At 35.9% G+C, this 26,950-nt stretch overlaps 1 protein-coding gene across 19 annotated transcripts in view; it reads right to left on the reverse strand.

Annotated features, from left to right (window-relative positions):
* ROBO2 (roundabout guidance receptor 2) overlaps positions 1-26,950 on the reverse strand; it is a 1,699,370-nt gene that overhangs the window by 561,973 nt on the left and 1,110,447 nt on the right. For all 19 annotated transcript variants that reach the window (XM_067034916.1, XM_067034909.1, XM_067034903.1 and 16 more), the window contains one exon: positions 501-827. In XM_067034916.1, coding sequence (XP_066891017.1) covers positions 501-827 — 327 coding nt within the window. The remainder of the gene's footprint in view (positions 1-500; positions 828-26,950) is intronic.

A 26,950-nucleotide genomic window follows, 5' to 3' on the forward strand; every position in this document is an offset into this window, starting at 1 on the left:
AAGTAAAAGAGTTAATATAACCTAAACAGTGTATTCTTTTTAAAGTTGCCCAATAAAAGTTAGATTTTTTAAAAATATACATGTATATATATTAGTTATATATAAACAGGTAACAGGAATAGGTACAATAATGAAGTTATACCTTGTATTTTATGCCATGTTACACATAAACTTTTTATTTTAACATCGCCAACCTTAATATTTTATTATATCTCTCATTAATAATTCAAATTTTAAATACGACCAGCATCACCGCTGCCTTGCTTTAATATAATATCATAATACCCACATTGCTTCAATATAAATAGATTTATTGCAACACCTTGGCTATACATTATTTTGACGAGTTTTCTTTGGAGAAGGCAAAGTAAAATTCTGCAGAGAGTATTGATTGTTTTATTCTATAGGTATTAAGCATCTATAAGAACAAATCAAAGCTTATTAAAAAAAAATCAAAGTAAAAGCGCATGCCATTTATGAGATTCATTACGTTTACTTACATGCCACTTCCAGAGATGCATTTCGACTCACTGCTTCACCGAGATAGTTCCTTGCAACACACACGTAGCTTCCTTCATCAGGTTTACTTCTGCGCCCATGCACGATGCGCAAGAAGAATAAGGATCCGCTGGGCAGAAGCATCCTGTGGGACCGGGGATCATCCTTGTCAGTCTCCACCCGCTCACCATCCTTGTACCACTCAATGGTGGGCGTTGGCCGGCCCTCGGCCTTACAGTTCAACGTGGTGGGCTCTCCCTTAGAGACAATGACATCGGAAGGGTGCTCCACAATCCGCGGGGGAAAGTCTTCCTGGCGAAGACGAGATCCTACAAAATGTGACAGAATGAAGACAAGCTTTAACATTCCTTATCTATAGCGTTTGTTTCACTTAGGTTCATACTGATAAAATTAAACTATTCAATCATTCAAACTGCACTTACTACTATTTTATTTATGTTTCAGCCTTTTGTTCTTTATGCATCTCGTAAGTCATTCCAAGTCCCTTGTGGAACAAGACAATATAGCAATAAATTAATATGTCAATTCTAATGAGTTAGGTTTAACATGTTCCATGAGTCAGGGCAAATAAAATTAAGCATGAAATTTTCTTTTGGAACCAGGAAGTTGCAATGGGTACTAAGACGAGTGAGGTTAATTTCCTGTCTTCAAAGTGCTTACTATGTACTAGGGGAGAAAGCCAAGTGGACAAGTGCCTAAAATACACACACACAAAACGTTTATCATGCTGGCATTGTGCTATCAGAGTCAACACAAAAAAGGACCTGAACATTATGTACAAATAGTATCTGAATTTAACAGATGAGGAAGAAGTTTAATGACATATTCCAGGACTGTGGAAGAAGTAAGCAGTAGAGGTAGGATTTGAATCCAGGTATGTCTGACTGAGGAACTCAGGTTAAATCACTATGTTGAAGTAAGTGTTGCACGGAGGTCCAAGAAATGTATTACGGGAAAAGTAATGTCAACTCTAACTAGAGCACAGTGAGAGGCTTCCCCCGAAAAGGTAGCATTTAAATTGAGGTGTAAAGAATGAAAATAATATGTCAACAGAAGGGGAAAGACATTCAGAATGAAGAAATAGCATGAACAAAAGGACAGAGAAGTGACAATATATGTATAAAACGTTTCATAATCAGGGAGGAAGTGAACGTGGCAGGTGAAGGTAAAAGGCAGTCTTATAGCCAGAGACAAAAGGGCTTAAAATACCACGCTAAGGAGTGTGACTTTTATTCCATATGGCTAACTGATTTTGAGGGAGCAGTGACATGACCACCTATGTATTAGAAAGGTTCTTTTGGTCTGTACAGTAAAAGATAGATAGTGATGGAGGCAAAAAAGACAGGTGAGAGTACTTCTATATCCCAGAGAACAATAAAAAGAACCTGACCTTGAAACACTTAAGGTAGAAAAAAGAAGAAAGATATGTTACACCATAAAATAAACACATGACAGAATGTGGTATTCCATACAGTAAGGAAGTGTGACAGGTACCAATAACTTTCCTGTGGCTACAATGAAAATGGGGCCATTCAAAGTTAGAAGAAATAGGAAGAGAAGGACCTGTTTGATATTTTAAGATGAAAATTTTGCATAATGTACTGTTTTGAATATTTTAATTTATGAAGTGTCAGAAGCCATTATTTGTGGAAAGGTCCTACCAGCTGCTGCAAATAATTCTAAAGGAGACAGCTGAGAGAACTCTGTCTGGAGACAGAATGATAATCTACATACAAGCTTTTAAAAGCTCTTACAGGGCTTCCCTGGTGGCGCAGTGGTTGAGAGTCCGCCTGGATGCAGGGGACACGGGTTTGTGCCCCGGTCCGGGAAGATCCCACATGCCGCAGAGCGGCTGGGCCCGTGAGCCATGGCGGGAGAGGCCACAACAGTGAGAGGCCCGCATTCCAAAAAAAAAAAAAAAAAAAAGCTCTTACAATTTTCCAACCAATCACCCAATACTGGGACATTTCTGTTCAATAAACAGAAGTAATATTTACTCATCAATGTTATTCCAGTTAACTTTCAATATTAATTTAAAATTTGTATTTGAATTTAATAAAGGGAATTTAATTTGGTAGTGAATGAACCTTTTCTGGAGAGGATTAACTTTTAAAGGTTGCTGATTACCATTTGTTAGCTCATCAGACACAAGAAGGAACTTATACATTACAAGTGCTAGGTACCTAAAGCAAGAGTAATTTACACTACACAGGTCAAAATTTTAAGAAAAGAACTAAAGAGACCCAAAGCATTTAAATATGGACAGAAAATCACAACCTGCATCTCAATAATAAAGGAGGTTATATATAGTAAGTACTGAGGCCCTAACACAAATGAGGAATTTATAGAATATAAAAAGTAAGAATTATTTTTAAAAGTAATAAATAAGATCCCAAAGTACTTAAATATGAATAACTAATCATAGCTTGCAAATCAGTAGCATATTCCCAAATGTAAAGGTCTGGACACATAGCCACAGAAACTGATACTAAAATGCACCAAGAGTTATATGTCACTTTTCATGTAACAGACATACGGTAGCCACAATCATCTTGTTTGGATACCTTCCTTGCTCTTCTTTAATCTTCCATATGCAATCATCTACATTCTCCCTAATGCCAAAGTTGTTCTATCATTAAAACTAAGCAAGTTAACTGTCCATGTTTTTAGAGTGCTATTTTCTACATCAAAAAGTTCTCTGCCTTATTAGGCAGTTTGGACTGAATAAGTCCTGAACAGGACCTGAAATACACTAACACTTATTAAATAAAATATAAACTAATAGACTAATAAGAGAATTAGAGGCAAAACATCTAAACTATTTAGCAATAAGATTTAGAATCTAAGATGTCCAATAGCACTCAGAGAATTTTACTCATTTATCACTATAACATATGTAAACTATTCTAGTGCTGTTGCATTTGGATATTCTTGTAGTAGCTTTACTCCGCTGTTATAAAAAATTCAAAAGAATATCTACAACCTAAATGTAAGAGGTAAAATTATCAGACAAAAGAAATTACAGGAGCATATTTTTATGATCTTGAGTTAGTCAAAACCTTCATGAATATGACACCAAAATCACATGCAACAAATATATTTGTTCTTGAAAAAAACATTAGAAAAGGAAAAACAACCCACAGAATCAGAAAAAAATTGCAAATCATATATCTGATAGAGGACTTATATCTAGAACATATAAAGAACTCTTACAACTAAATAAAAGTACAAATAACCGAATTTAAAAATGGGCAAAGGATTTGAATAGACATTTATCAAAAAAAGTTAGACAAAAGGTCAGTAAGCACATGAAAAGATTCTCAACATCATTAGCTATCAGGGAAATGCAAATCCAGACCACGAGATATACTTCACATCCACTAGGATGGCAATAATCCAAAGAGTGTAAAATAACAAGTATTGTCTGGGACATTGAAAAAGTGAGAGCCTCATACATTGCTGGTGGGAATGTAAAATGGTACAGCCACTTTGGAAAACTATCTGGAGTTCCTCAAAAAGTTCTGGAATTAACATATGACCCAGCGATTCCACTGCCTGGTATATACCCAAGAGAAATGAAATCTTATGTCCCCACAAAAACTGTAACATTGATAGCAGCATTATTCATAATATTTTTTTAATGGAAAGAACCCAAATGTCCATTAACTGATGAATGCATAAATGAATGTTATATATCCACATAATGGAATATTATTCAGCAATAAAAATGAATGAAGTACCGATACACACTATAACATAAGTGAACACTGAAAATATTATGCTAAGTGAAAGAAGCTAGTCACAAAATGATTCCACTTACATAGAAATGTCCAGAATAGTTAAATTCATAGACACAAAAATAGATTTTCAGTTGTCTAGGGTAGGTAATGGGGGTGAGAGGTGAAGGGGGACTGGAGAATCTTTTGGGGGTGATGAAAATATTCTAAAATTATTTATGGTGATGGTTGGACAACTCCATGAAAATAATAAAAACTATTATATTGTACACTTTAAATGAGTAAAGTATGTATGAATTATATCTCAATAAAGTAGTTTTTAAAAAGTCATAAGTAAAGGCACTGTGAACAAATTTAATACAAGGCATTGTAACAATTCATGTTCATTCTGACCAATAGTTAGGCTATTTTCCTCATTCATAGTTTTAAGTTTAAATGTAATCATCAGGCCAGCAATGGCCAATAGGGCATAAAATAAAGTTAAAAGGTTGTACCAGTCAGATAGATGATTGATAGTCATATAGGTAGGTAGATAGATTGATAGATAGATAGATAGAATGATATGGAGATATGCAAAAACATATGCAATCTAAATTTTAAGATGTTATTAAAAGTGAGGGAATTAATTTTGAACTCCCTTAAATTCAGACATTACACAACTATAGCAGTGACCCTTAAGATGGGTAAGCCTTAGATGGGTTTGTGAATTCTTTGAAATTGTGTATAAAAATGGGTATTCTTGTGTGGGCAGGAGGGATTAGTAGCAAGAAGGGCTACAGATTTCATCAAATTTCCAAAGAGGTCTGACGCTTTAAAATTATGAAGGGCCACTAAAGTACTAGGATCAAAACAACCCCATTATTTGGTTAAAAAACAAAAAAGATATCTTGAGTTGTCAGCCAAAGTCACTGGGGATTCAAAACCCAACAGTAGAGGGGGCTGTTCATCACATGAAAAGCCATGAAACAGTTTAACTTCAAAAGCTTTGATATCCAAGGGCAAATAAGAAATACAGGGTCCCCAGCCCAACCCCAGACCTACAGAATCAGAATCCGCAGCGTAAGAAGATTCCCTGGCAATGCATATGTGCATTAAAGTTTGAGAAGCACTGCTTTAAACAGTTTTAGTATGACCTTGAGCTAAGGATGGTTTAACATTTTCAGCACGTTGTTAAAAAAAGAGGAGGAAGAAGGATAAAAGAAGCAGAAGGTGAAGAAAGAATGAGACTGTATATTGTCCACAAACACTGTGATCTGATCCTCTGCAGAAAAAGTTTGCCAGTCCTTCTCTAGAGCACCTGTTTATCAATTTACATTAATAACTTTAGTTTGTTTATTTTTTTATATAGGACCATAGAACTTTTTTCTCCAGATTTCAGATGAAAACATACATCAACAGCAGGAAAATAATATTTTGCTCATGTAATTGGAAGTATTCAGGATCTCTATTTGGTCAGATGCGCTAAGCACTGTATAGAATTACTATCTGCAATTCTAACTTTGCTTGCAGCTAACAGCAAGTTTGGACATCATTTTATATCTCAATTATGAATTGTGCAATAAAATAGTCAAGTTTAATCTAAAACATTTTATTCAACTGTCTTTAGCTATTATAAAAAAACAATGTAAATTAGTCATAGGGTACTATAGGTGAATATCCAAATGTTTATTTTTACTGTCCAAGTAAGCTATAAAATAGTCAAGTGATCTGTCCATAATTGAACAGCTAGTAGAGGCAGAATTAGAACTCAAGGCCTTTCATCCAAAATGTACTAGGCTTCTGAAAATGCTGGAAGCTTAAGTAAAGAATGCATACTACAATGAGACTAAATACAAAACCCCTTCTAAAACTGATTTCCATAAAATAAGTCAAATTAATGCCTCTAGTCGTAATAAAATCAGAAAAGATCTTCCTCGTTTTTTCAAAGTGTGATTCTTAGACTACCAGCGTCAAAATCACCTGGGATATTTTTTTAAATGAAGATTCTTGGTTCCACATTGAACAGAATGCATCAGAAGTTACAAGTGGAAGGATCTAAGAAGCTGCAGTTATAGCATGCCTACCAGGAGAAGGGTATGCACTTATATCTGGCTAGATGTAAGCATGCCATAGAAATACCAAATTAGTAAGCTGAATGAAGATGCATCTTTGCATAATGTTCTAAGCACCCAAATTTACATAATGGATTATTTCCGCTTCTCAGAGACTCTCAAACAATGATTTTGTAATGATTTTAGTAAAATATTTAATAAAAAACAAACTGAATGGGTTATTAATGCTTTAAACTTTAAAGAATTGGAGGTGAAGTATAAAATCATAATTTGTGAATATATTTAAATTTAGTTTTATTTAGTCAATAACCACTCATTTGCAGTGAGTGCTACAGAACTGTTGTTTTCAGAAGTGATTTCAATTACATAATATAATAAAGGAGGATAAAGCACTGAGAACACCTGTTGATTCCATTTCACATATTTGAAAGTAAACTTCTCCTTATTCAGTTGGAATATAATATTTCCTTGGACTACGCTTTACTTTTCATTCACATACTAGATAGCATATCTAGCTAAGCAACACATTTCAAAGTTCTCTGAATTTTCCCTCCAGCAAAATTTCTATGCAGTGTCCGTTTTTCTTTTTCTTAAAAATGTATGTGGACTTCCCTGGTGGCGCAGTGGTTGAGAGTCCGCCTGCCGATGCAGGGCACACGGGTTCGTGCCCCGGTCTGGGAAGATCCTACATGCCGCGGAGCGGCTGGGCCCGTGAGCCATGGCTGCTGAGCCTGCGCGTCCGGAGCCTGCGCTCCATAACAGGAGAGGCCACAACAGTGTAGAGGCCCGCGTACCACAAAAAAAAAAAAAAAAGTATGTAATATACATTGTGTCCTAGTTCATAATAAGTATGTTTAACAAAATATTTTCCAAAAAATTTAGTAAAATAAAGCCAGCAAGATATTCTATGATTACTCCAGATCTGAGCGTGACCAGAGATTCTTCCTGAAGTTATCCCTCCCCCAGTTTGAGAGGTACCTAGTGCAACATGAAAAAGTGAAGGCTGGATGACCCATCACAAAAAAGAGGTGGTGTGGTAGGAACAAAGGAATGGGTTACTGGCCAGCAAATATTTATGCCTCATTTTTACCAGGTACAAATCAGAACACCAATGTCTCAAGAGTTGGTTTAGATGATTAAAAGAAATCATATATATAGATCACCAGGACATGGGGTAAGCATCCAGTGTACCTGATATTTCCCGTCTATAATCTATTACAAATATTCTTTCCAAAATTTTCCCCTTAAAACGAATCACACTGACAAGTTTCTCCTTTCTGAGGTCATTCTTGTATTAACTTTTTCTGCATGGCAAATTTTAGCTAGACCAGGCTGATCACTTTACACTAGATTTCAAAAGGATTAAAGCCATTACTGCTTTCTATTTTACCAGAATAAATCCTATTCAAAATTTTCTCCACAGAAAGAAACATATCTCAGTGCCACTACTAATGCTGTCCACATTTATTAGTGAGCTAATGTAATTTGTAATGCAATGGAGTTAATTAATAACTCCATCAAGTCTGACCTTAGAATTGTTCCATCCTTGAATTCTTCATAATGATTAAGTTCCAGTGTACTTCCCTTATCAGAGGGGGAAATAAAGGAGGGATACAGGCGACTTTTTTTTCTTAGGAGTCCTATGATGTGATAAGATGTGGTGAGAAAGCTAATGTTTGGAAAACACAAAGACTGTTTTATCCATTTGAACCTTACTGAAATTCTCTCAGGAGATGATCTAATTTGGCAATGAACTAAATACATTTATAAGATTCTCATTTCTTCTGGAAGTACAGCAGTGTTAAAAATAAGTTTAAATTAGAAAGGACATCAAAATTAAATTGAGGCCTGAAATACTACTTATTTATTACAAAAATTCTAAATGGCTTTTTTTTTTTAAGATTCTTTTCCCATGTAGGCCATTACGCAGTACTGAGTAGAGTTCCCTGTGCTATACAGCAGGCTCTTATTAGTTATCTATTTTATACATAGTAGTGTATATATGTCAGTCGCAATCTCCCAATTTATCCACCCCCCATCCCCTAGTGACCATAATATTGTTTTTTACATCTGTGACTCTACTTCTGTTTTATAAACAAATTCATTTGTACCCTATTTTTAGATTCCACATATAAGCAATATCATATGACATTTTTTTTCTGTGTCTGACTTACTTCACTCAGTATGATAATCTCTAGGTCTATCCACATCTCTACAAATGACCCAATTTTGTTTCTTTTTATGACTTAGTAAAATATTCCATTATATCTATGTAACACATCTTCTTTATCTATTCATCTGCTGATGAACATTTAGGTTGCCTCCATGTCTTGGCTATTGTGAATAGTGTTGCAATGAACATTGGGGTGCATGTATCTTTTTGAATTATGGTTTACTCTGGGTTATGCCCAGGAGTAGGACCGCTGGGTTATACGGTAGTTCTATTTTTCGTTTTTTAAGGAACCTCCATACTGTTCTCCATAGTGGCTGTACCAATTTACATTCCCACCAAGAGTAGTGTAGGAGGGTTCCCTTTTCTCCACACCCTCTCCAGCATTTATTGTTTGTAGACTTTTTGATGATGGCCATTCTGACTGGTGTGAGGTAATATCTCATTGTAGTTTTGACTTGCATTTCTCTAATGATTAGTGATGTTGAGCATCTTTCATGTGCTTTTTGGCCATCTGTATGGCTTCTTTGGAGAAACATCTATTTAGATCTTCTGCCCATTTTTGATTGTTTTTTTTTTTTTTTTTGATATTGAGTTGCATGAGCTATTTGTATATTTTGGAGATTAATCCTTGTTTTGGTGCTAACTGGCTTTTTAATGTCATAAAACTAAAGGGCCAAGGGTGTGAAAGGAAAATGACAAAGATTAAAGACATTTCTTGTCAAACTTGGCAGCCTTAATTCTGTAAGTTTCAGTTGTACAGTATGGCATCTAGTATCATCCCTATGTATACAGTCTTCCAGGTCCAACAGGCAAAACACTGAGCTACCAGAGACCCTCTTGTCCCAAACTCCATTTTAGAGTTGAGAAGGAGAAAGAAAAAGAGAAGCAAATAATTGAAGTTTCTTTCCCCAAAGCTGAGACTAGAACACTTTGCCTTAGCTGGGAGTCCATTTCCAGGATAACTTTTTCTTCTTTGTCTCTCCTCCTTCTTTTTTTTTTTTTTGCGTTACGCGGCCCTCTCACTGTTGTGGCCTCTCCCGTTTTGGAGCACAGGCTCCGGACGCACAGATTCCGGACGCGCAGGCTCAGCGGCCATGGCTCACGGGCCCAGCCGCTCCGCGGCACGTGGGATCTTCCCGGACCGGGGCACGAACCCATGTGCCCTGCATCGGCAGGCGGACTCTCAACCACTGCGCCACCAGGGAAGCGCTCTCCTCCTTCTTACCCATATTTTGGGTAAGTCTAAAATAGAAAGTCCCAAGTGCTAGATTTCAGTTATTGGGGTTTTTTTCTTTGTTTTGGTTTGGCTTCTTTTTTCCGTGGCCATTGTTTGTTAGGTATGTGACCTTAAGCAAGTTACCTAAACTTCCTCATGGTACCATTTCTTCATCCCCAAACTGAGGCAACTAGAAGAGTAAGTTGCTACAAGTTCATTGTTTTATAACATGATACACTTTTTATGGCTGTAACATCATAATGGACATAGACATAGGAAAAGATAATAGGGAGCAATTTAAATTTATTACCACAGAGCAAATTTTTAAAGATATACAGTAGAGATTAATGTTCATACTTTTAATATAAGTAGAGATTAGAAAGGTTTGCCCTTGATAGGTCTTATGTCTACTATCAAAAAGCAATGGTTGGGCTTCCCTGGTGGCGCAGTGGTTGAGAGTCCGCCTGCCGATGCAGGGGACACGGGTTCGTGCCCCGGTCCGGGAGGATCCCACATGCCGCGGAGCGGCTTGGCCCGTGAGCCACGGCCGCTGAGCCTGCGCGTCCGGAGCCTGTGCTCTGCAAAGGGAGAGGCCACAACAGTGAGAGGCCCGCGTACCGCAAAAAAAAAAAAAAAAAAAAAGCCATGGTTGCCAAAATGCCTTCTAAGAGCACCCTCCAAAGGTTAACAATGATTTAAAAGCTTTTGTGTAAAAAGCAGCTCGTGTAACACTCAGAATTTATTCTTAAATTTATGTTAAATTTACTTACATTGCCAATAAATACATGGTGTTACAAATCATTTAAACCAAACACCAACCGGTAAAACATAGATAACTTATCTTAAAAGTAAATTGTTTATTTAAAATATAAACAATTATTTATAATATAATCTTGGTCAAAGATATTTAAAATTTCCTTCCTTATTCAGGGTGAGTAGCTGCTATTTCAGGATAAGGTAACTAAGGCAGCTTTCATAAAACTTTTCTCTGAACTTCACAACTGTATTTCAGGTCTATATCAGTGTATCCTTAGCAGAAATTACTGAAAACATTAAAAGTGGAACATATTTTCCCTCTTTGTTTCCCCACCACCTCATGTTATTCAGTGCCCTTGTTACATAAGTTTTTAATGGCTTAACTTAGTAATTCATTTTCTGGCTGCCTACATCCAATGCAGTGAGCCACTGACCTCTTGTGAGCAGGTGGGCCCAGGTGACAGAACACCAGCATCCAGACGGAAGGCAGGACTGGTTTGGGCAAGTTAAAACCAATAGCAGAAAGCAATCAAAAACAGGGGTTAAACACATGAGAATATATATATAAAACTGAAGAGAAATTTTGAAACCACAAGTCTCTAAGTTTCCAGTAAGTTTTTAGTAGTGATATATTCCTGAGAAATAAAATATTAATTTCCTACTTTATAAATTCATTTTCCAACAATTCAGTGAGGAGCCAACGTATTAACCTGAACATTCATCCAAAACTATTTCAAATCAATTTGTTACATCTTACCATGGTTGAAGTCATTCTTTAAAGAGTGATTTGCCACCAAATCAGAGGTTTTCATGGGTTATGCAGATTTGCCTTATGGTGACAAAAACAATCTGTATTCCAGGAAGATACCTTTGAAATTTAGCTTCTTACTGTCGTATTTATAATATTTTGATGTGGTTTTAAAATTGCATTTGGCTTTGCAAAAGATGATGCAATGAAACAATCTCCAACCTCATTCAATTGTTTAATAATGTTTAATTTTCTAAAAACTATCAATATTTATTTGGTGGAGCCTATGAATAGGTTTCCAGAAAAGGGCATTCTCCTTACATAAACTCCTAATGGACTGATAACATTTTGGCTTTCTATTCTATTTCCTAAGCAATATATTCTGAAAATGCTGTGGCAGTAGCATTAATCTTAGTAACTGCAGAGTCAAAGGTCCCAGGGTCAGTGTCAGAAAACACCATTCCTACTAGCACTGATATTTTACACCTGTGCTAATAAGCTCTGTTAAATATTTAGTTTCTGATTAATCTGCCTAAAACTCGACATATTTTCCTCTAATCTGAAATGTTTTATTATAAATTTAAATTGAGATTCAATAACCCTAGTTAAAATAGCAAAAATAAAATAGTCATTTACTGTATAGTAACTAAGGCTTTTTAAAACAGAATTGAAAATGTTAATACAATCCAGAAACTTTCTTTAAAGAATAATGGCTAAGTCATTACCCCCAAAATTATAGCTGTCATGAGCCAAATGCATTAGCTGCATCGTCTCCAAGTCATACACACAATGACTGGTTTTAGACTTGTTCATTTCCAACTGACATCCAGCTGTGATTTGGCCTAACATATGAAATCGCATTGCATTACACCATTATCTTTTCAAATATGGTTCTTAAACCATGGATTACCTTATGTGGAATAGAGGTAAAACATGGAATAGAGGATGGCATCTCAGATATTGGGGGTAAAATTTTGTTTGCATGTGTGCATGTACATTTTTAAGAAACAACAAAGCAGATCTTTGACAGTTAATATAGATTTTTCTGTCTTTAAGAAGACTCTGACTTGCAATTGCTCTTGTCCAAGTGTGAGATAGGAGTATGAAATCAGGCAAGCTTCCTACCCTCGCCACACTTTGGTTTCCACATCTATAAAACATAGCAGTACCAACCTACTAGTGTTGTGAAGACTACATGTGATTTTTCCATGCGCTGAGCGCACAGTAAGCACTCAGTGAATGTTCACTACTATTAGTGTTACTATAATGTATAATTATTTTATTAGTATAACCTCTATCACTATACTCAAAGGAATTGGTGACCCCATAAAGCTAAAGACTACCATTATAAGATAAAGTCTTTTTTATGCAATAACAAGTCATTCAAAATACAGTTTCTGCCTATCTCTCTATTGTGATTTTCCACTACTGCCTGTTCTGCCCTACCAAATCAAAGGTCATTCTGAATAATATACCTTACCTACATTTCCCTAAAGCCTCCATGTTTTCAACAACTCTGCACCTTACGTTTGTCACATACACTATCAAGTTCTAAAGATGAAAATATTAGGTGCTCAATCAATATTACATATAAATTCATGAATAAATATATCACTTTTGCTACTCTTTCAGTGGAGCTATAGCAACTAAAGAATACTTCTACTGTAGTTCATGACAAATTGGATGGGTGAGACTTCAGTACCAGGCATTACTGTCTAGGCATGCTGAAGAAATTACCTGCAAATACCTGCGTATTCATTGGAATTTAATCAAATATCGATATTTAACAATGTTTTGTGTGTCCTTAAATATTTTATTGAAATAGGTTATACCAATACGGATGATTTTTCTTTATGTAAATCTTGAAACCACTGCGTGATTAACACATGGGAAGAATCTATTTTTTGGTGACTTCTCCATTATAAATTTAACGAGAATTAAGGACTATCAAAAGAATCTTTTCGAGGGCACAATAACATGACTGAAGTTAATGACAAGTAGGAACAGGAGTATTATCAGAACACTGTCTGAAATTAACCCTTACCAGTAGTTTAAAGTGGTGGTGATAAAACCATTTTCTCACTTTTAAAGCAACACATTTCTTCCTTGAAGTCTCTAAATTACAGTTCTGTGAAATTATGTAGCCTTAAAATAAGGCTAAGATCTCTTGCAATTAAAAAAAAATAATAAAAAGACAAATCAAAGATGGGTATAGCAATCCCAAAGATGAAAAGATTTTCTCTTGCGTAGTAGGAACAACCATATTGTATTTAGTTTTTCTTAATGTTGTACAATGGACTGATGTTGTACAATGTTGTAATTCTTTTTCTGAAGCCTATACCTTGGAGAGTAAAGGAGGTTTATAAAGGTATCTGAATACAACATATACTTATTGCTTTGTCTTTGAGGATCAAGCTCAGAGTGAATGAGCTTTCACAGTTGACCAAACCAAATGTAAGTGACAGCATCACATTTCTGTGGAGGTATTTGCAATATAGGCACCTAAATTCACTGTTGAAGTGTTTGTTCCACTAAAAACACCTTGAACAAGATTTTGATCCAGAAGAGGTTGAAAAAGAATTCATGTTTAATCAGTTGCAAATAGTTCTTAAGTTTGAAATTGAATGTTTTCAAATCTTTAGCATGCTGTCGAAAAATTTCAAAGTTGGCATTTTGTCGTTCGCTTTATGTATTGCATTAAAATAATAAATAAATAAATATAAATTTGTCTCTTTAAGAAAAAGATTGATTTAGTAAATCACAATGATTTTGATGTAACTTCTGTCGTAAGACGTACAAAAGGTTAGTTAAATTTAGACTGAAAATCAGAGTAGCTTTAGTCTAGCAGATTAAGAATATGAGTTACCTTAATTATCAGGATACTTTTCATTTGGCGATCTACTTTCTCTTCATTTTTGTTTATTTATGCTATCTGTTGATGCCTTTAAAAAATGAGTGATTTAATAAAACTTTAAATTTCCTTTCAAGGGATGTCTTCTGTTTCAGAGTGAAATGACCACCAGATAACATCATTGCCGCAACAGGAATACTGAGTGTAGTTTTCAGTTAAAAGAGCCTGTCTGCATAGAGAAAAACGAGCTTGTTTTTCTGCTGGATGGAGAAAAGCAGCAAATGGGAGTGCTATAAATATTTTAAAATGATCTTTTTCTGCTTGAATTATGTTTCACTAAAATACATCAGAGACTCAATTCCTTGGGTCTCTCAAAAAACGTCTGCAGTTTCTAGAGAACTTATGAAAAGTGTTATTTTCCACTCATTTCATTTACTTTGAAGGCTTATCAGATGAGGGATCAAATGAAACCGATCATCCCCAGGTTTTCCCAGGTTATTACCATAAGGACATGGAATTAACCTCCATCCAGCCACTCTCAAAATGCAATGCTTTCTTGTCACAAAGCAAAAGAAGTGGAACACAAATAATTATTCCGGATTATGTTGAAGGGAAAGAAAATGCTGACAGGCAGAGGAATAAAAAAGTAGAGGAATAAAGAAGTATAGAGTTATAGTAATTGTGAAAGACAAGAATAACAATAGCTTACAATAGGGTGGTTATTTTTTTAAATGTAGGAAGTTGCTTTAACAGTCAAGTACTCAATACATCAAACTCTGACAAGTTGGATTTTATGAAAAAGCAGCAACTGAAAATCTGGAAGAAAATGAAAGGTGTATGAATTTTAAAAGAGTATAATGATGTTTGCTTAATATTCCAGGTAGGTTTACTACTTTCAAAAGAGGCAATAATAACTGTATTGGGGTTTTTTTCGTAGGAGATACACAAACTGTTGTTGACATTTAAAAAATAAAGAACATTGTTTGGGTACTTTTGTTATAAATCTCTATCAATAGGGAGAAAAAAATCTTTTGAGTTACATGTAAACTACTGAACTAGAAGTTTGAATTAAGTCAAATAATTTCTGACTCAATAGTTAAGGCCTCCTAAGACCTCGGCTCTTCAGTGTATGGGGACTCATTCCCTCTCACTGTGTCAGGTATCATTTCTATGACAACAAGAGCCAAATCTCCAGTTTAGTATCTCCACTTAAGGAAAGCTCTAGGCTTGTTTCAGGTGCCTACTGAATGCTCATTCATAACCTCAAATTCTGTATCTCTCAAAATGGAGCCCTTGCCTCTCTCCTGTCCCATACCTCGTCCTTCTCTCCTTCCCGACATAATTCCATCTTTCTTCAGGTCCCTAATACTAAAAGTCTTAGTTGTAGGGTTTAACCCCTCAATTTCTTTCATATCCACTTAGACATAGATTCCTGTGGATTCTTCCTTCTTTCTCTCACTTTATGTCTACTGCTGACTTCCATCCCTCTCTAGGCTCAATTTCACACTATCATTATTCCAAAAGCCTTAGAGTTTCTCAGTTCCAAGTATATTCTTATTCCTTTCCCTCATCATTCTATACCTAGAAAAATATATTCAGATTGTAGAGAGCTAGGTGTAACTTTCCCTTAAGCAAACAAAGAAGTAGGTTAACCAGCTAAATCTTTTCAAACTTTCACAGAGTGCTCTAAATTCTTTTCACTCCCTTGGCCAGTAAAAATCCATTTATTCAGCCAGCTGAATTACAAATTGCACTTTTCTAAGTCCAGCTTATGCAGCCAGGATTAAGCAAATTGCCTTGTGAGTTTTACTATGAAGCACAAAACTCTGAACCATCATGCCAAGGCTTGGCATTTATTTGGACAGCATTTACTCGTGCTGCCACGATGTCTCTGCAACACTGATTCATAGTCAAAGGTGCCAGAACATCATTTACTGTATTAAAGCTTGGCTGTGTTTCTCCATTTTCTGAGTTCACTGCAAATTTGAAAAAAATATGTTGACTGCAGGGGAAAAAATGAGATGCAGAACCCTTACTTACTGAGGTAGCTTATACCTGATAAATGTATCTAAACTGCCCACACTGAAATCAGGCCTATGGAACAGCTTCGTCACATGAATCCTGAAACGCAGGCATTGATAAAATCAGGCTGATTTTTTTTTTTCTATTTTACTTACGAGTACCTTTAAATACAAAATTAAGAAATACCACCTAGGAAAAAAGCACCCTAATTTAATTTCTAAACATTCCCTGTGAGATGATTAGCAAAAAAAAAATAAGAATAAAAAAAACTGTAGTAGCTTCAATGTAGTTAACAGGCATTCACCAACCTCAGTATTTGTACGTCTACTACGGGAAGTTTGAACTCAATGTACAAAAACAATGAAACACAATTCACAGTGAAAATACACCCACTGTCTAAAGTCTATCAACAATCAGGAAATGGAGGAGGTTGTATATCTGTTGTCATTAGTTTACAACCAAGTGATTTCTTTAATTATCCTCAATGGGCTCAACAAGGTATTAAAACACCCAATGATCAGTCACGGAAACAAAGACATGAATAAGAGCACAATGTCTGACTTTGCCAGGCTCAATGGGCACCACCTTGATGTACTGATGGTTCTTAATGAAGACAACCACCACCAATTAGACAACTGACAATTAGGTTGAAAACTAAAGTGTCAAAACAGGAACAAGGGACTGACCCCTGAATGCTAAATTATTTTTAGGTGGCATTTAATCACTCTCACAACAGCAAAAGACAGATTTTAGGGGTTGCTCTTTACTACAGTGAGGAATGCTGCTTCACACTTTACATTTTGCAGGTTTACATGTTAGCTTTTGTTTCACTCCTCTAAATTTTGCTGGAATCTAGCTTGATACACTATTTCATTATGATTAACTTGTATCAATGAACATACAATTAGAAAGATGGGCCACAAACAATATTTAAACATAGGATATAAGCAGAGAGTGCATAGATTCTGGATTTAGACAGACCTCAGGTTTAGTTCTGGCTCCTAGAGGGCAGGTTATTTCTTATGTAGAAGATACGAGTGTCACATTATTTAACCAATATTTAGAGTGACTAAAGCTATCTTAGTACCGGGGTCCATCCAATAAGGATTGAGGAGAAGCCCCAAGTCAGCCTGGGGGAGGAGTGGCCATTTTTGTAAATATTTCTTATAAATAGGAGACACATAGGAAATATTTATCATATCTATCTATCTATACACACACACACACACACACACACACACACACACACACACACACACACCCATATATATCCATGTATATATCTTATTCCCACATCAAGAATCTTGCCTGAAGAGATCATTGCCCACAGAATTTTCTTCAAAAAACCAAAAATTTTCAAACACTTCACACACTTTTTTGCACAAGCCACTGCCTTCCCCCACATAAAAAAAAAAGTCTTTCTGTTTGTACACCAGCCAGCATCTGACATTTGCCCGTACTAGGATTATTTCTGAATGATGTGTCACAACCTTTAATGATATGCTCCTTGCATCACAGGATTCGATGTTCCACTTTTGTCCATCTCATTGCTTTAGTCTCCAGAAGTTGCATTTGCTTGATTATTATTAATACACAGGGGCACTTCTGCATGGCTGTCCTTAGAGCCCACACACTTGGGCTGCCTCAGAGGTAAGATCACCTTTGGATCTCCACTGGCTCTGTTCCCTTGGACGGGATCCCAGACAGAACTGCCTTATGCTGAATTTCACTGCTGTGGCCAATGGTGTAATAATGAGGTTCCCATGTCAACACACCTTGGATTTTCAAGGGTCGTATTTCCAACATAAGCACAGGCATTTAAAATGATGTGTTTCTTTTAATTTCATTTCATTCAACTTTTTTCTTTCAGGATCAGGTCCAATACTATACACCAAAATGCATAACACTGTCAATAACTTGAAATTTCCCATAAACAAGCATAGAGTCATCACACACACACACACACACACACACACACACACACACACACACAGAGGTATAAACACAGTCACACAATTATGGGAACAAAATTTTTCTCATTCTTACCTTCAAGGAGGAATCTGCCACTCAACATTAATGTTAAATATTTGAGTCATTAAGCAAAACATATAACCCCAATGGATATTTTATAAAAAACAGAATGTAGAATACATATAATTTTATAATCAAATTAATATAGCCACTCATTTTTAGTGGAACCGTGTCTAGTCATTAACACAAAACTTCTAATAACTATGTATTTATGAACAGAAATATATGAGCAAAGATTTTCAAGCTTACTGCACTCCTGCCAAAGGCAGTTAGTTGTATGCATGAGGCAAAGGACACGGGTCTACCCCCAGAGTCAACTGTAGCTAGCTCAGCTGAAGAGAGCTTTCCAATTCTTGGCAGAATAACAGATTCTCAAGCAGAGGGGATAGGGGTGAGATTTTTTCTTCTGTAAGTAACTTAATGAATGAAGTACTAATTAACATTATGGCATTGATAAATGGAGAGAGAGATTAGGGATGTACTCGATATTCAGACCTTCGCAGATGGATGGTCAAAGCCACATTAATTCCTATCTCATTGGAGCATCTGCTTCTCCCATAATCCACTGCCCCTTGGTACAAACAACACAAACTGTTGTGACTCAATTCGATTTATATCAATCTAATTTCTTTTAATCCAATTTGTATCCCAATCTACTACCTTCTAATCACTTAAATCTTCAGCCTCCATCTGGTAAATTTTCTCTCAAAATTAACCGAGCAGATGCCTCTGCGATTGTCTTCCACAGTCAAGCTAATCAGACCCTCGCAGTGGCCTATAGAATCCGCTGAATAGGTACGTGACTTACGGTGTTGCCCTTCCAGTTACAAAATCTGTGAGGTAGGAAGACCATTTAATATGTCATTAATTGGTTCATTTGCATAACACTGCTTGGGAAGAAGCGCTGGACACAAAAGCCAAGAGAAGAAAACTACAGGAAGAGAGCAAAATGCGCTCATTTCTCAAGTGAGCTTTACAATTCAATCTGTCTTCTCTTTAGGTTAACAAACATGGGGTGAGAATATTATTTAATATTGCATGGTCTAAAAAGCTACCTACCCTCTGCAGGATATGGTATTAGAGGAGTTTTGTCTAGTCATCACAAAGTCATACTGAGACCTAACTTTGGTTGACAAACATTAATTTTTAAATACGCTTCTGAATTTTGGAACTACGCACTAATTTATTCACTGGAGCATATGTCATATAAACAATAAAGCCCCTGGCTAGCACTGACTTCCAATCCCACGGAAGTTCCACTGTGATCCATAATTAACACCACAAATTAAACATCCCCTATGAGAAAGCTAGCAGCACTACCTGTGGAATAAACATCATTCTGGAGACACAGTAATTAACAAAAATGTAAATAAATAAAAGGACCCAAGACATATAAAGACAAACACTATATTGAACTACTTTGAAATGGAACCAGTTTTCAAAGAAGACTTGGTTTCATTAATTTACAGTCATACTTACACACACAGTGTATCTCGATAATATTTCAAAATCTTTTTTTCAAATTTCAAGATATCATAAATAGAAATACTAAAGTGTTCCATGTGCCCACATAAGGATTTAGCCTCAGGAAGCCTTTCACTGCTAGAAAAACTTGAAAAATTAGCGTAGAAAATCATTAAATCTACAACATAGTCTTAGAGTGAAGAATTCTTGATAAGTCAGCCTCATTAACATTATGAAACAGAAAAATGTCAAAATGCCTTCATGAAGCATAAACAGTTGGATTAAACAATTGAATGTAGAATCTATTTCTCTAATTTTGACTAGAGTAAGATATAAAAGGTAAGGCCTCTTGTGGCTGGGTCACTGGGTGTCCAAAATAACCAGAGAAACCCAGGTGGAGAAATCAGAGGGCAACAGCATTGGATCTTCTGGGAAACTGGCAGGACTGGGGAACTGGGGGCACGGTGAGAGACATCGATCCATCTTTCGATCTCAGCACGAAGATAGTAGGTGACATGCAACCACTCAGTGAATAAAACCAAGCACTTCTGGACCTAGCTCAGTCGCAGATTTGATACTCTAAGCCTCAGTTGTTTCACCTGCAAAGTGGACTGAAAATGATGTCTGCTTTTATCCACTGTATTAAGGATGAAATGAGATCATTTTTGTAAAGTACCATTTTTGAATTCTAAGGCACTATATAAATAAATGTAAGATCCCAGAGCAAGGCCATTTAAAAACATGGACTCTGGACTCAAATTTGAGATCCAGAGTTAGAGTTAGCTTAACTTCAGATAAATTACTAACTTCTCAGTACTTCAATGTAAAATAGTGATAATAATAGCTCCTATCCCATGTTACAAGAAAAAAAAAAAAAGAATTAATGAATGTAATATGTCTAGATGAGTAGCTAGAACAAAGTATCTCATGAACACATAAATGTCAGGTAAAGGATAAAAGCTGAGAAATTTGTCTTTGTATGGCAAGTTCTCAAGTTAATCTAGAGGTGCAGCGTCTATTTTCTCAATTGCATTCTTCTTTTCAATAATAGAGGCGAACTAACTTGTAAGGATATAACTGTTTCAAGTGCTGCAATGAGGTCTATCTATAGAGTGGAAAGAAAAATGTGGTTTATATTGTACTTTTAATTGGCTTTCATATGAAAACAGTGACCTCAATGGTATCAGTAATTTTATTAGTTACTGAAATAAACACTTACTGTATACCATGTGCAAGGCATTGTGCTAGAGAGAGCGAGTCCCACCCTCAAGGAATTCAGTCTTCTACCCTGGCACTTTGATTAAACCCTTTTCCCACTCTTGGCAGTAGAATATCTGAAGCAGACGTGTCACGTGCTTACTTGAATGCCGATGTTCATATATCTGACTCAGAATTGTAAAAGTATTAGTCGAAAGCCCACTTCCATAATCCTGGCCTCAAAACTAAAGTAGAAATATAAATGGGTACGAATTCTAGAACATATGGGAATGATTCTATATTTGGATGAGCCACCTACACACTCAAAGACTACCTGTGCCCCACCTCTGGTAAGGCAAAGAATGGCCTTTGGTGGATAATAATATGTATGTAAATGTAAGTATTAGTGTGTGTGTGTATATATATATATATATATATACATATATATACATAGATATATGCTTGATATATATGTATATATGCTCCTTCTCTCTCTCTCTCTCTCTCTCTCTCTCTATATATATATATATATATATATATATATATATATATATGCACATACATACACACACACATATATATATTATAGAAGAATAACCAAGGGGGTCAGATGCTACTCTGAAGAAAAAAGCCTTGAAAATATAGAGAAAATTGAAAGGTCCAGTTGATGAAGGAACACAGTTCCAGCTTCCTCTGTGTTAACCAGTCCTAGCTGATTCCAATCATTTCTCATCTAACCTTTTACCAATGACCTCTCAGTGTCAAGCCCCTCCCCAGCAATCATTCACCCAAACAGAATCCATAATTGACCAGGCTTGCCAGCAATTTGCACACAAGAGTACCAGAAGTATTTTCTCAATTGTTATTCTATCATTTTAGTTATGTATATAAATCTTATTTCTGCTGCAAGTTTTAACTTAGCATTTTTGCTGCCTAGCACAGTACCCTAGTATATCACATATGTAAAAAACATTAACTCATTATCAATAATTCTAATATTCAATAACAAAACATTATCAATATAGCTACACTTTGTCAAACTTTTGCCAACAAAGACTCTTTTATTTCATTCTCAGTACAACCTTTGTATAATTATCCTTGTTTTATATAGGTGAGAAATCCAAGAATTTAAATAGCTTGTATAGATGCATATCCACAGAACTCAAGATTATCAAAACATAATAGGAAATTTTGTGTCCTATTTTTCAAAAGGCAAGAAGATATATTTTAAATGTGCTGTGTTATTGTGTCGTTTTTGCCCAAGATTTAGGAGACAGTACATTTATCAGGAAAGAGTCCTGGTTTGTTTAAGTGAGCTGTTTCAGCACCATCTTTGAAGCTCCCCATCATCAAATCCTTTCCTTAAAAACATTAGCATTGGGCTTCCCTGGTGGCACAGTGGTTGGGAGTCCGCCTGCCGATGCAGGGGACGCGGGTTCGTGCCCCGGGAAGATCCCACATGCCGCGGAGCGGCTGGGCCCGTGAGCCATTGGCCGCTGAGCCTGCGCGTCCGGAGCCTGTGCTCCGCAACGGGAGAGGCCACAGCAGTGAGAGGCCCGCGTACTGCAAAAAAAAAAAAAAAAAAAAAAAAAAAAAAAAATTAGCATTATCAGTTTTAAATAGTTAACATGTTCTTCAGAACATGCTCCCCCCAAATAGAGCACCTTTGTATATTGAATTTTTTAAGCTAAAGGAATTTCAGGAATGGTAGGTGTAAGAACGACTTTGTGACCTTCCCCTGAAACAGTTCATAAGACCCTCATGTGACAGGTGACCTCCTTATACCTGGAAGAAAGAAGCATCCTTACCACCAAAGACTAAGGGGCACTGAAAGGAATGAGGAGGAACATAGATGTGAAGGAACAGGCCTTGCTACGTTTCCCCCAGTTTACTAAACTTACTTCATACCCTTTTTCCTATCACATTTTCCCAAGACGTTCCCTTCTTCATCAAACCTAGTATAAAGACACTTAGGTTTGGGCTTCCCTGGTGGCGCAGTGGTTGAGATGCAGCGGACACGGGTTCGTGCCCCGGTCCGGGAAGATCCCACATGTCGCAGAGCGGCTGGGCCCATGAGCCATGGCCGCTGAGCCTGCGTCCGGAGCCTGTGCTCCACAACGGGAGAATGACACTTAGTTAGGTTTAACCACTTTTTGGGTTTTCATTTCCTTATGAAGCCTCCTGTGTTATGTAAAACTTAAATAAATGCGTAGCTTTTCTCTTGTTAACCTGTGTTTTATTATGGAAACCCCAGCCAAGAAATTAGAAGGGTAGAAGGAAAAGATATTTGTCCTTTGTCCTCCCCTTTAGAGTCCATCACAAAATTTGCACTGATCAGTTTTAGTTTGCTGAAATCTTTAAGGCAAAACTGAAAGCTCATAATTTTGAGTTCTTTTTTGTAGAATAAATACATTCAAAACTCAAAATTTTCCATAAATGCCAAACCTATAGTTTTAATTGAGGCAAATTATTAATGCTTCATATAGATTTATCTGTACATGATATTGAGTTGTATACGATGCAAAGTGCTACATTATTTACATTAGAAAATATAACTAATATTTATTTGAAAAGTTTTATTAATTTTAAGGCAATCCTTCATAAACATTTCATACAGTTTCATCTTGAAATAATTTATAGGTGGTTGGTGAAATATAGTTTAATGAAGAGAAGAAAGACCATCTTGTCTTCTCTCCAGTTTTACTTGTTCTCTTTACCTTTTAAAATCTCTAACACTTAAAAAGGCAAACTTTAAGCAAAAAAATCCAGAAACACAAATTGTTGTCAGACATTTTTGTACCATGTATGTTAAAACATATCCCTTCTGCCGAGTAAGTTCTAAACACTTAAATTAGGCATGTTTTTAAGAACCAGTCTAATTTAATCCCTAAAAAGTTAAAATGTGTTAATAAGACAAACCAGGAAGCACAATAAAATCAGTACCACAGTGTAGGAGAAAAAAATATAGAATTTATATATTAGATCTTATGATACAATCAAGAGGAAAATTATGGGGAAAATGTCCTTCTAAATAAAACTGCAAGACAGCAAAATATGCTTGAACTTTTCAAACTGTTTTCAAGCTATTACTATTTCCTGACCTCATCAAAGAACAATAATTTTAAGTCCCAGTAGTGTGCCAGAAGAAATAATAGTAAATAATTAAGGCACCCCTCCTACAGGAAATATATCCACAATATTTTGGTGTATATATTAACATAAAAATGCAAAACAAAGTTACGTTTTCATTAGTTACTCTCATCAGGAGTTTACTGATTAAAGGAAACAGAGATAGGCCCAACCCTGACACAGCGACTACTTTAGGGTACCCCTCCCCTACTCACCTCCAAGTCTTTAACAAATACAAGGACAGGAATCCCAAATCATCTCAAAAGCCTGCCCAGCCTCGGTGAGAGAGGGAAAACATTACTCTTCACTTTAAAATCTTAGTGGTGGTCTCAATTTCTTTTATTAGTAAAATTCATCAGTATGTTCATCTGAGGTATTGCTATGTCTACATAAGTGCTCCCAACTGTGGGTCAATCCGTGGTTGATTGAATCTGTGAATGCAGGACCCCTGGATATGGATGGTCGACTGCACTATGCCATTTTATATAAGGGGCTTGAGCATCCCAGATTTTAGTATTCATGAGGGTCCTGGAACCAATCTCCCACAGATACTGAGGGACAACTGCATGACATTCTACATACTGTACCTTCAGATACAGATATGACCCCCCCCCAAATTCTCAACTGAAATTAGAAAAGAAAGATATGGCTGCTAATAAACCTGGTTGGTCACTCTATAGCATTATAATGCTAATAAAGAATGCTAACATATAAATTATAATGCTCACATACAAAAAGATCCACTTTATGTACACTTATTTGTGTGCATTCATAGTGGCCACAAGCAAAGTGACTTCTCCCTTTCTACTTATGGTCCATTTTCCATAAGTCAGGTTTTAATGTACTCAACTTTCCATTTATGAAAATTTAAGTGATGTGACAGGAGCATAACAACAGAAACCTTTACTTGAAAACAGTGAAAATACAAAGTCGGACAGTCTTAAGTCTTTCCTCTCAAGATTGGGTAAGGAAAAATATAGTGCTTTAAATATTCATGAAAGAATACTTCCCTTGGTGCAAAAGATTGCTACACTGTCATCTCACCCTGCCCTTAAGGACACTTATGCTGTGCTGAAATAACATTATTTCTTCAAAGGATTGAATTCATTCACCCACTCACCATCTATTTGTTTATTTATAGGTAATGTTCCAGTGACTAATACACTTCACAGCAGGAACAAAAAACAATAAAGGAGATGCTTTCTCCAGGAAGAGTTGCTCTAAAAATTGGACAGAAATACAAAGTTATGAACTCACCCAGGGCGTGACTTTTTTTTTTTTAAATTGAACTAGCTGTATTAGCTCTTCTTCGATCCTAAAGGAAACACCTGTCAGCGAACCAGCTGAACTAATAAACACCTTAATGTGTTAAAAAGAGTATGACTTGATTCGTTCAAAATATAATAAAAAGACCCTCTCAGACATGTAACTAATTGCCTTAGTAAACATCTGCAAGGAAACAAGACACATAAAAAATCACCTATTTCTAACTACTTCTTTTACGTCCTAGAATTATTGTACAGGTGGAAGGGGACAGATTTTAAAACTGAACCTTACAGAAAAGAAAGATGAAAGAAAGTAAGTTAGAATGATATTTTGACATTTTAGAGATAGCATTCACAGGTGTGGAGAACAGAAAATGCAATTACATCACATATTAATGTTAGTAAAAGAACAGAGCCTAAGTGAATAATTATGCCACATCAAAATTTGAATCTGCATTTGTAATTCATCAATGTTCATAGTGCTAGTGATAAAAAAGAAATATTAACATTACCTGTTTCATGCATTTGTAGGACATTTTGTACGAATGCATTTATATGCATTCATTTTTACGACACAGGATTTTAATTTGTAATGTAAATGTCATACCCTTTTGTATTTAGCAATGTATCTCAAAAATGGTTATCAAAAAAGCCACTTTTTAAGATAAAATGTATGATCTAGTTAACGAACTTCATTTACTCCCTTTCTTTGTGTATAGTTTCAGGGCACAATCTCCAACTAGGCCTAAAGCCACATGAATCTGCATAATTTCACATTTAAGGAGAACACCACACCCATAGGACAATTCTATCTGTTCACCCTGAGTGTGAGGGTCAAGCTGTGTAGTCCCCAGAAAGTAGCATTAAATAAGACAACTTAATAATGCACCAGGGAGGAAATCACTTAATATTCATGTTGACAGAAGAGAAGATTAATCACGGGGACTTTGTGCTCTCAAAGAGGAATCAAGAAGGCCCTAGGTTCCAGTTCCAGGAAAGTTGATTGCTTTAAAGTAGTTCACAGCAACCCTTTGATGAAATGCTAAGGTTTACTGCAAATTGGCACTGGGTGACAAATGAGAGACCTTCCTTACTTTAACTTCAAATTAATCATATTGTCCCATTGATCTTTGTTTTCTGTAATGTGCTTTTCACAACCTTTTCTCCTTTTTTTGTATAGAAAAGCAATCTTTTCAGTGAATTTTAAACAATTATAAAGAATAGTCCCTCTCATATCTACTTCACCCTACAGGTGATTTCAGAAACAGCATGCTTTTTTTTTTTTTCTCTTAGCAAATATAAATGTGTCCCTCTCACACTCTGCTCACTTTTTATGACAAAGTAAACATTAGAAAAATAATGGTCAATGTTTACCTGGTATTCAAAATGCTGAGTTAAAAGCATTCAACGTGCTAAAGACTATTTTTAATGACAGTGATTAAATATAATTATAAACCTTTTCCCTTGAGCAATTTATTAACCCCCTTTGGATTAAATACTCATTTGCTGTAATTTTTAAAGGGCAATTGTTTTCATATCTATTCAGCATTTTCCTCAAAACCTACCTACAAAACCATTCAAAAGCGGCAATATTACAAACATAATAAAGGCTTAGCTGATTCATTACCTATTCATATGTTTTAAATGATTTCCCTTTTGACTTCTAGTAATCATTGCATTGAATTAAATCATAATGGCCTTACAGTCCTTCCATGAAAAAATGAACTTCACTGTTATATTTATAGCAAATAAATATAAATACAATCCTGAATTTAAATAAAAAACATTAAT

Source organism: Kogia breviceps, chromosome 5, assembly GCF_026419965.1.
Source record: "Kogia breviceps isolate mKogBre1 chromosome 5, mKogBre1 haplotype 1, whole genome shotgun sequence".
Lineage (NCBI taxonomy): Eukaryota > Metazoa > Chordata > Mammalia > Artiodactyla > Physeteridae > Kogia > Kogia breviceps.